The sequence below is a fragment of the Petaurus breviceps genome, unplaced genomic scaffold, assembly GCF_028583685.1.
Source record: "Petaurus breviceps papuanus isolate PSGF00001 unplaced genomic scaffold, PetGlider_PUasm1.0 90721, whole genome shotgun sequence".
Lineage (NCBI taxonomy): Eukaryota > Metazoa > Chordata > Mammalia > Diprotodontia > Petauridae > Petaurus > Petaurus breviceps.
In genome coordinates this window covers 4359029-4370275 of record NW_027187322.1, presented here as the reverse complement: position 1 = coordinate 4370275, position 11247 = coordinate 4359029, and the positions used below count along the sequence as shown (strand labels likewise).

Genomic DNA, 11247 nt, shown 5'->3' with positions numbered 1-11247 from the left:
TTGTCTAGGACGGGGCTGGGCATACAGTGGGGGCTTAATAAATGTTTCTTAATTCAATCATTCAACCAAGTATAAACATTTGTTAAGCACTTTAAAGAATGAGGATTATGGAGTCAGAGAACCTGGATTGAAATGCCACCTCAGACGCTTCCCACCTGTGTGACCTTGGTCGAGTCACTTCCCTTTCCCTGGGCCTCAGTTTCCCCATCTGTAAAATGAGGGAGTTGGATTAGGGACCCCCCTGGGGGTCCTAAAGCTTAGAGAGGGAAAGGATTTGCAGCTCCTGTCCACCCCCACCTCACCCCCCCCATCACAGTTAAGTATCAGAGGAAGCCTTTGAATCCAGGACTCTCCTGACTCCCCAGTCCCAGAATCTGGAAGCTCAGTGAAGAGGAGGGGGAAGGAGAGACCAAGCCTTGTCCTATGCTGGCTTGTAAGGAATATGACCTACAAGACCCGCCAGGTGTCCCTGGAAGGCAGGGACCACAGAAGAGCCTTCCTGGGCCAGCGAAGTGAAGGGGCAGGCCTTAGGGGGAAGGGCCTCAGAGAGCACCTCGTCCAAGCCCATCACACTGTCCCTGATGTGTCAGTGTGGCCTGGCTTCTTGGAGGGGATGGCCTGGCAACTGGCTCTAGAAGGACAGGTGACCAGGGCCTTCCTAGCAGGAACACTGGTGAGGCAGGACTGTATGGAGTCCTTGTGTATATATGTATGGGAAGGAGGGGAGTCTGAGTCCAGCAGAGCTGGGGTCAGAGGCACGTCCAATGTAGGGCAGGGATGAGGTGTGGGGGTGGGCAGCCCCATTGGGCTGACATCAAGGGCATGTCCAGGAGAGGAGGAGGGAAGGGTAGCCCCATTAGCCTGGGGTCAGGGGCATGTCCAGCAGAGGGGGAGGGAAGGACAGCCCCTGATAGGCTGGGGTCAGAAGGGACACAGGGGGGAAGGGCAGCCTCTGAGCAGCACCTGCTTCTTCCCCCAGGCCAAGCTGGCCATCTTACTGTTGACTGTCCTGGTGTCCGTGGTCTCCTACCTGTGGATGGAGGCCAAGCTCAAGCAGCGTGTAGCGTACCGCCTACCCCGAATTCCTCGGCCCCAGCACAAGGTGTGCGGCTACCGTTACCTGGAAGACGACAACTCGGACGAGACAGGCTCGGAAAACGAGCAGGGCTCAGCCGGTGGCCAAGACGGCTCAGATGACGAGGACGGCGATGGGGAGCCCCCAGAAGCAGGGGCCCTGGGCCCTGGCAGAAGGCGCTACCCATATGAGCAGGCGGGGGAGGATGGGCCTGGGCAGGAGTAGCCCCAAGCCACCTTCCTGAGCCTGTGCTCCCTCTGCCCCGCCCCCACCCCCCAGGGATCCAGAACAGTCCCAGGCTGCAGCATTCCATTGGGATTTAACTACTTGAGTCCTTGGCACACCTGAGGTAAGCCCTGTCTTCCCTGGACTCACTTGGTCCGTCTCTGAAATGGGTAGCCTCTCAGAGGAGCCTCTGATGCTGCCTGTCCAAGTGTCAGGATCTAACCAGACTCCCAATTAACCAACAACCTCAATTAACTGGTATTCATTTTGGGGAGAGGTTCGGCGTGAGTAAGAAGAGACCAGTGACCAGCAGAGGAGGAGCCAGCTTGGTCCAGAAGGTCCAAGCTCCTGTTCCTCTGGCTCCAGCCTCCTCCTGGAGCCTGATCGTTGATGTTCGCAGGGACACTCCTGAATTGGCCAGTTCTGATTTAGGCAGGGAAGGGGACTTGAGGCCCTTTCCATTGACACCGGGTTCATGGGACACTGGGGCAGGGGCCCTCGGTCCCCCAGAGCCTTCTCATTGTCTCTCTTCTCCAGCCTTTGAGATTCCCCTGGTGGGAGATGGGCTTCACCTATCCGAGTCCGATATCTGCTTTTTAAGTCACAGTTGTTTAAATCACTAGCCTATGTCTGAGTTATCTATCTCAGGCCTCCTGTGTGGTCAGGGGGAAACCAGAGGGAAGAGGGATATGGTCATTGGGCCTTTGCAGGGACACAGATCTGGGTCAAGATGGAAGGGCACCCTGGGGGGTGGGGCATGGTAGTCGGGTCTGGGCAGTGCCAGAGGCAGGTGGCTTGGGGAAAAAAGCCCGAAAGACCCCAACTCCGCCACCTCTCTGGACCTGGACAATCAATCAGTCAATATTAAGTGCCTACTGCGTGCCAAGCACCGTACAGAAGACAATCCCTGTCCTCAAAGGGCCTATAATCCAAGGGACGAACCTCTCCCACCTCGGCACGCCGTCTGCGAGGCGGCCCAGGGTCCGCTCCACTTCTAAAGGGGTCCTGGGTGGACATCCGGACAGAGATAAGCCCAGTGACTGCTGCCCCTTGTGGCGGTCAGTAAGCACTGCATGTACTGTGTCAGAAAAACCCCAGCCTTTCCGAGCCGGGAGGGGCCTTCCACCAAGGTCCGCACCCGCCCAGCATCCCAGGGCTGAACCCCAGCGTACGGGAACTGGCGTCCTGAGAAAGCCCACTCCACTTTTCCATTTAACGCACCAGCCAGGTGATGGGGAGACAAAAGATGAAAACCAGCCCTGGCCTCGGGGAGCTTACCTGCTAGAGGCGGACACATTATGTAGATAGGGAAATAAGAGGAGGGAGAAGGAGCTTCCAAAAGATGGGTGTTGAGACCGAGGCTGAGGGGAGGGAGGAGGGTGCTCCAGGCTTGGGGGACGGCCGATACAAAGAGATCAAGGCTGGAGATGGAAATGCCCCCTTCCCCCTGCCACAGCCCCCTCCCCCCCAGTCCTGATCTCTGAGGCCAGGCAGACAGAGCCTAGTTACTCTTTCTTATGGCTGCCCCTCTGATGGTTTGGAGGAAAATATTAAGTCCCCTTAATAATAATAGTCCACAGAATGAAGTAATGAAAAGAAGCATTTATTAAGCACCTGCTGTATACCAAAATGGTTATGCTACAACTAGAAAACCAGAGAGTCCCTGTCCTCAAGGAGGTCCCCTTCTACTGGGAAAGGCTGCCTGTGGGGGGCAGAGGCCACGATGACCACAGCAACTTAGAGGAAAACAAGTCAGACGTGTGGGGCTGAATCCTCATGTCAAAAGCCCGACTCTGGATCCAGCCTCCCCGCATGTGGCAGAACAGCGATGGACAAGAGGGGCAGAAGAAGATGCAAACCACTGATTTGTTTGCCTTATTGATGACAAGGGAAGGTGGGCTTCCATCTGGAGGAAATTAGTGGATGGTGGCTGAGGTCATAAAAGAAGAGAAAAGCATGAATAACCAGGATTAAAATACATAGAAGAAAACAAGGCTGGGAGGGACGCAAACATCAGGGCAATCTTGTCACTCTCTTGTTCTATCTAATATGCACTTAAAAACCGTAAACACCAGGAAGTCGCCACTTCATATATAATCCTCTTTAATGTTCTTTGCATATTCAAATGACTGTGTTTTTGATAATTTTTAACTTCAAAATAAAAAAAAATTTAAAAAGAGAATCAAAGTCCAAGATGGGCGAGGAGATAGTCAGAGGGTATAAGTTCCACTAGATGAGTCCCATGAACTATGTAGCAGGGAACTGAGGTTTTCAGATGTGGTTGTGAAGCTGGACTGGGTGGTCTTGGATGAGTCACGGAGAATTGAGAGAAGTGCTGGAGATGGGGTCATGGTTCTGTTTTCCAAAAGCTACAGACTGGCAAGCTTATAGCTGATCCTTGGCAAAATGCTCAAGCAGATTCCAAGCAGAGAGTATGGTGTGACCAAGTCTTGATGAAGCCAAGCTACTTTTTAGTGACCATTAGCTCACATCTCCAGATCTGGACAAGCCATCCCGTTAGGTATACATTAGAGGATTTTGCTAGGGGTCGGCATCAAGCTCTGCAGTCTTGGAATCTTCATGCCCCCGACCCTTCCCCTTTATAAAGAGTGAAACACCTGCCCTTTCCTGCTTGCTTGTCCACCTGCAGTGATGATCTGGTCAGTGCTGATGGACTCCCTCTTTGGGATAATGAAGCAATCTCCTTATGGACACCATGGTCTCACAACAGCAACAAGAAATACCTGTGTCAGAGTATCGGTCACAGAGCCAGGAAGGGTCACTCATTCACTCACTCGGCTTTAAAGGGAAATGATTCTTCCGCTCTCTTCTTTCTTCTTCTTGGGCCACATGGTGTGGACTCCCTCTGGAACATCCTGTGAGGAGATGGAGAGGAGCCGTGGCGATAGAGCTCCTTGGGCAGGGAGGAGCCAGAGCCCTTAGATCCTGGCTGTCTCTTCTGTTTCCTTGCCTGAGCACAGGTGACTAAACAGCCTGACTGAGATGGAGGCTTCCCACCTGGGAGGCAACCTCATGACTGGGAGGACAGGAGCTTGTGGGTCCCTCAGGTGATGCTGGTCCCACAGTAGGGAGGTGCTCGCTCTCTGAAGGTAAGACAATGACCTAGCCAAGAGGTGAAAGAACCTCCGCCCTGGCCGAGATCGCCAGAGAGGGAGCTATCCCAAGGTACAGAGCTGGGATAAAGGTGAGATAGCTATTCAGTCATCTCATTAAATGTCCCATGCTTTGCATATCCACCTCCTGTGAGAATATAATAGGGATTATTGGTTATTGTTCATGTTTTTCATTTTTGTCAATGTGCACTTATGAGTCCTCTGTGTTTTAAGCATTTCTTTTGTTTGGAGGAAATAAATAGCTGTCCTATACATTATTTATACTGTACGTTGAGTACCTTTTAGGATGCCTTTTGGAGGAACCTTAGACGGGAGTCAAATTTTGTGATTTGGGGCCACTAGGGGGCGCCATAGTGCGCAGAGTCAGGAAGGCTCACCTGAGATTAATTAAATTAAAATGCAACTCATCTTCCTGACTTCAAATCTGGCTGTGTGACCCTGGGGGAGTCACTTCACCCTGTTTTCCTCAGTTTTCTCATCTGTAAAATGAGTTGGAGAAGGAGATAGTAAACCAGTATCTCAGCCAAGAAAACCCCAATGGGGTTTTGAACACAACTGAAAATGACTGAACAACAAAATTTAAGCTTTAAGCCATTTCCCTCTGGGTTCTGGGCTGGGAGCATAAAGAAAGAGGAGTGTGAGAAACAGTCCAACTCCTTCCTGGACAAGTTCCCCCACGGCTGAACCTGGTCTGCATGTGAGCCCGGAGATCGAGGCCCTTGGTGGGATAAGGTGAAGCCCCGACCTCTCAAGCCCACCGGCTCTGCTTTTCTCCTAAGATCGAGCCCTCACTTTCCTCCAAAGTTCCTGTCTTTTTACTTCAGCAAACCGTTTTCCTTTGTTGGCTAGACCAGTGCTAATCGGTTTAGTGTGCAGGAGCAGCTGTGTAACTGGAACAAGAACCTTGGCCCTGTTGGGGAGAGCACAGGGGAAATCGACAGCTCCCCCTGCGCCCTTTCAGTCTTGCTGAATGCCTCCTTGACACGTCCTGCAGCGTCAGGCTGTGCCTGGCCAGGGCCTTCACTGTCAGGGTACGGAGAGCCGAGAGGGATTCACTCTGCCAAATTCAGCTGAGAGTGAGGACTGGGGAGGGGACTCTTCCACTCTTCAGGGAGGGTCTAGGTGTATGTGAGTGTGGGATGGTGTGAGCAGGATGCCATCCCGCAGAACAGCTGAAAATGCCTTGACTATCTCCCCCGGGGTACATTGGCCATCGAGGAACAATGTCCTCCTTTCACCTTCTTGGGGAAAAATATAAGCTGTGGCCGAGAGGGCTGTTCCAGCAGATGGCAGCAGCCTGCCACCTGCCTCGGTGCTGGGGTGGAGAGGCTACGGCAAGGCGAGCTCCAGGCCATGCCAGCACAGCCAAGGTCGGCCAGGCGAGAGAGGTCCAGCCGCCGGCATTGGAAGGTGCTACAAATTTAGAAAGAACCCCCCATCGGAAAGCGCGAGATCAGGGCAGGACAGAGGCTTATGTGGCAATGATGTGGATGGAGTATTGGGTGACTGTAAACTCAATGAGTCAGCAATGAGGTATGACATCCTGAGAAGATAATTGGACCCGAGGGACCAGTGCCATGTGGGAGCTGCAGTGAGAGGGCGTCCCTGAGGAGCTGAGTGGGGGACATGCTTGTGTGTTTGCTGCTGTTTTATCTTAGACAAGAATGCCCTGGGAAAAGCTAACTGGTTTTGAGGTGAGATGAGCTGAGGGAGTTGAGGGCTGGTCACTCCTGACTAGGGACAGGAAGGATCGGCCAGTGGCAGCTCACTGACAGTTCTGTCCCCCTCTTCCTGGACCGCACTTGGGGTTTTCTCGGCAGACACTGGAGTGGTTTGCCATTCCCTTCTCCAGCTCATTTTACAGATGACAAAAGTGGAGGCAAACAGGGTGAAATTGTCAAGGTTTTCGGTTTAGGGAAATTGAGATCCCAAAATAGAGGCCTGCCGGGTCCTGCTGAATGAATTCAATCAAGCTTTCTTTCAAAGTAAACAGAGCTTATTAAAGATTGACCCTAATGGGCAGACTCTTAAGGAGCCTGAGCATTTGTGACTCTTGTCTGACAAGTGAACAGTTTGAACAGTCTGACAAGTGGGCCAGAGTAGTCTGACACAGACTGAATCTGAGCTAGATTGAATCTCAGCCCCTTCATGGAGGTAAGATGGATCTTAAATACAGAAAGACTGTGGGAGGGATCTTGGGGTAATCTAGAGGGAGGTTTGGGGAGAGTCTTGAGGAGGAGTCTAAGGATGATCTTGACGGGACTGGGGTCAGACTCCAGGAACCAAGAGAATGGGATTTTGATGAGATCAAGGGAGGGAAACAGCCAAAGGTAACAGACAATGAAGGGCTAGGCTAGGTTAAGGGTAACCGGGATTCACTCATATTAATAATGAAAGGCTTCTCTGGGGAACACCAGATCAAGTGGGAAGATTCAAGGAGTTCCCTGAGACTATACCCTATCAAAGTGACTTGTCCAGGGTCACCTAGTTAGTAAATGTCTGAGGCTACAGTTGAACTCAGTTCTTCCTGACTCAAGGCCTGGGATTCTAACCACTGCACCACCTAGCTCCAAGCCTCTCACAGTACCCTAGAATTCTTAAGGGAAGATGCAGTTGGCCTAGCTCTGGGACAGTGAGTCACAGTATGTTTGCTAACCCTCATCTGGGATAAAATTGAGCCCTTCACATTTTTAGGCACTCCTGCAGAAGCATGGAGAAACTGGCTGAAAAAAAAAAAAGAAAGCTTTTTTTCCTCCCTTTGTCCTGGCTCATAATTGTACAGGTTTTAAAATAAAGTTTTCTCCCACATTTTGGTAAGATGATTCCATCTGAACTGATTTTTCAGACTTTTGCATTACATATTTTGTTTGTACTCAGTGGTTTGAATGTTTTCTCCCCATTAGACTGAGAGCTCCTTGAGGACAAGAATCCTTTTTACCTTTCTTTGTAGGTGAATGCTTGGCACCCTGCCAAATAGAGTGAATACTTGTGAGCTGCTGCTTTGGAAAATTAAGGTAAACTGAGGGACAAGGTTCCCAGCACGGCCAATCTATTGGGCTAGCGGTACCCAATACATTGGGTCAATAGCCTCTCTCAATGAGCAAAGACCCTGAGTGAGGGCTGACAGGGCCTTTGAAGCCTGGGCGCCTCCCTTCTGGTCTTCGGGAGCAGCACATCATTTGGACCCCCCCCCCCCCCCAGACAGTTTAATGAGGAAGTGGGTGGGAGGCAGCTCAATCCTTCCTCATTACTTCCTAGCAGGGAAATGGAAATAATCCTCAAATGATGAGAGGAGTCTGCAGACATGGGTGTCGTCTGCAATACTTTGATTGAATCAGCTTAGATTTGAATTAAACGGTGTTGGGTGAGGTAACCAACAGATTAGCATTTAAATGAAATGTGTGAAGGATGAGGTTACAAAAATGGATGAAACCAGGGTGGAGATCCAAATGAAAATAAAACTGAGTCACATCTGAGTAACCTGTGGAGGTGATTACAGAGGCAAGTCGATTCAGTTTGCCTCAGTTTCCTCATCTGTAAAATGAGCTGGAGAAGGAAATGGCAAAAAAAAAAATCCCTCCAGGATCTTTGCCAAGAAAACCCCAAATGGAGTCATGAAGAGATGGAAGAAATGACTGACTCAGCGGATTGTAAGACAGAAGCTTGACCTTTGGGCAAACTTCTTTATGTAAGAAACAATAATCTTACCAAGAACTCCACGTGGCCATTAATGAATTCAGGGGGGGAAAATATTTTTATTTAATGTTCTGGCCATCGGGTAATGTGACTGGCACACCCTTGTGGAAAAGCGGAACCTGACAGGCACACTTCTTTTAGACAATTACACAGCTTTTATCCCTATCTGACTTGCATTTCCGTCCCCTGGCTCCCCATTGGTTGGGTACTGCAGAGTTTTACAGCCTATCTGAGACACCTAAATTCCCCACACGAGTCTCTGTGATGAGGCACAGGTTCTAGGAACCCCTTTGAACTCTGATTGAATCTTCCCATTTGATGAGGCATTTGCATGAGGCCATAAGCCTTTCATTGTAGCTCTGCCCAAATCTCTATCCCTCCTTTTTCCAGCAACTTCCCACCCTTAATCACTCATTTACTGGAGTGTGACTTCATTGACTGACTCCTCCTGAAGACCCTCCCCAAACACCTCCTCTAGACCACCCCTAGATTCCTCCCACAACCTTTCTGTGTATAAAACCCCATCTTGTCTCCACGTGTGTGAGAGGCCATAGAATTTTCCAATACAAGCCTTACAGATACTGAGCCTCCTTAAGAGTCTACCCATTATGGCAAACTTTTAATAAACTTTGCTTTGCCTTGGCTGAGAGAAGACTTGAGTCAAATTCATTTGGTCCAGACTCCAGTTTGTTGAGCACAACCCCACCTTCCATTCCCTTAACTGATCTGTAAGCAGGAATTTCAGCACAACTCCACCCTTCCCTCCTGTGGGTGGGAGTTTCAGCCTAGGGAAAAATTCCTGCTCTGTTCTTCCCCGTCCCCTGCCCCCCCGCCCATGCTCCCTACTGGGTGTTCCCAATCTCCACCCATTCTGGGTTCCCTGTCCCTCAGCTTAGGGAAAAACTTCTCAGGTGAGGGAAAATTCAAATATATACTGACCAATCACTGATTGTAGTTTCAGTTTACATAACCTGACTATTGTAATCTCTTTAAAAACCAGCATATTTTTCATGCCAATTCACTGTCTGATTTGGGTATGTGACCCTGGTAGTCCCGAAGTAATAAATCCACTTCTAATTTTAATCTCAGGGATCTTCTGTCTCAATCCTTTATGCCCTACACAGTTGGATGACTTGATGGGAAGGAATCATGCAAGAGTCTTTGCCTCATTGATGGGGTGACTTCCAGGTCATCACAAGTCCCTCATTGTGTAGGGAGTCTCATAAGCTCTGGGACTGATGGGGTACAGGCTCTGGAAACCCCCTTGAACTCTCCTTGAATCTTCCTACTTGATCTGGCCTTTGCCTGAGGCATCTCATTGTCTGCACCTGGCCCCACACTAGACTTCCCATCCTTGATCCCATGGCCCTTCTCTTTGACCTCACAGTCACCCCAGACTATTGGCCAACACTAGATCCTCCTCACAGTCTTTTTGTATGGAAAGATCCATCTTGGCCTTCATTAAGGTGCCCAGATTCAGTCTGGCCCTCTTGCATTAGTGACACAAATGTTCAGATTCCTTAAGAGTTTGGCCAATATGGTAGATCTTTAATAAACCTTGTTTTCCTTTGGCTGAAAGAAGACTTGGGTCGAATTTATTCAGGCAGGACCTGCTTGTGGCTGTTTCGGGTTCCCAGCACCCCTAAACTTCAACAGAATTATGGTAGGGACTTAGCTTTCTGAGATGAAAAGCTTCTTTTTCTCCCTCCTTTGGAGTTACTCAATGATTAAACCTGCTCTGAATGTGGGTCCAGAACAGAGGGGTTCAAGGTGTTAGACACACAAACACAATTGATACCAAAATCTGGGTATAAAAAGAAGCTTATTGAGAAGTTCAGAGGAATTGAACACCCTGGACAGAGGTGGAATTGGCGGCCCTTAGGAGGGGGGAGTCTTGAATACAAAATCGAGAAAAGCCTTATACCATTAGTCTGGTGAAGACACCCTTCATTGAACAGATTGATTCGTTCTCTTCAGGGTTTCAATTTGCTCATATACCCTTTACATATTTCTCCCAAACATGATCTTCCTCCCATCATCATACATTATCATACATCCCATGTTCTACTAATAAGGCTCTAATTCTATGTAGGGCATGTCAGATAATATACATGAGGTTTATTAAGCAATTGCAGTAGTAATTTTGGAATACTCGGTCATTGACCCCTCACAGGTTTAAACCAGATCAGTCCTTATTGGGCCTGAGAATCTCCTTTGGCTGCTCTCTGTTTTCTGATTGGCCGGGTCTACCTGCTATCTACTAACTCCCCTTCTCTTACTTTAGTAATGTCTAGCAATTCTATGGAAACTTAATTCCCTATTGTTTCTCACAATTTATTATCAGTAGTTTTTACTTCAGTAATTTTGAGCGGTTTTGTGGAAACTTAACCCTTTGCTACCTCTCACAAAGGTCTAGCAGAGAAGGAAGAAGGTAGCTTCCTCAGGAACCAGAGACTGTTTGCAGGCAGGAAGCCAAATCAGTCTGGTTCCTCCCCATAAGGGCATGACAGGCCCCACCTTCTGAATCTCTTCTGAGAGTTTCACATGTTCTGGAAAACCCTGAAGGGCCTGGGGCTTTTTCCTAGATTAGAAGCCAATTTTTTTTCTTTTTTTTTCTTTTGGGTTAAGGAAGGCAAAGCACAAAGGCAGATGTTTTCGTGCCAAGCAGGCAGTAATCTTGTGAAATGTGAAATGTTCCTTGCTTGTGGAAGCTGTATAACTTTGTATTTGGGACGAACTGCAATTTGTGCTTGTATGTGTAGGATTATATAAAACTGTGTCACCTGGTGTGTTTTGAAACTCTTTGTTGTATTGGCCTGGGAAAGAAGGGAAGGGTCGGTGCTTATGCCTCCCCAGAGACTTCAGCAGACTCTTTTGGATTGGAAACAAGGACAGCATGTTCACAATACACTCCTGCCTATTTGCTAAAGGAGATTTCTTTTTTAAATAGAGAGGAGAGTGAAATGAGGGTTTAAGCCATGCTTAGATGCTTTTGCTTTGCTCAGCCTTTGCACCTTTCCCATGTTGGGACACTGAGGAGCCTACTTCCAGGGAGTGGGTAGAGGAGGAATGGAAATTCTTGGAGGGACTGTCTCTACCTCGAGCTTCAGTCCTCCC

At 49.1% G+C, this 11247-nt stretch overlaps 1 protein-coding gene across 1 annotated transcript in view; it reads left to right on the top strand.

Moving 5' to 3' along the window:
* Window positions 1-4691, top strand: part of UNC93B1 (unc-93 homolog B1, TLR signaling regulator) — a 17507-nt gene extending 12816 nt beyond the window's left edge. The window contains exon 9 of the mRNA XM_069066123.1: window positions 980-4691. Within this exon, the coding sequence (XP_068922224.1) occupies window positions 980-1300 (321 nt within the window). The 3' untranslated portion in view covers window positions 1301-4691. The remainder of the gene's footprint in view (window positions 1-979) is intronic.
* The last annotated feature ends 6556 nt before the right edge of the window (window positions 4692-11247 follow it).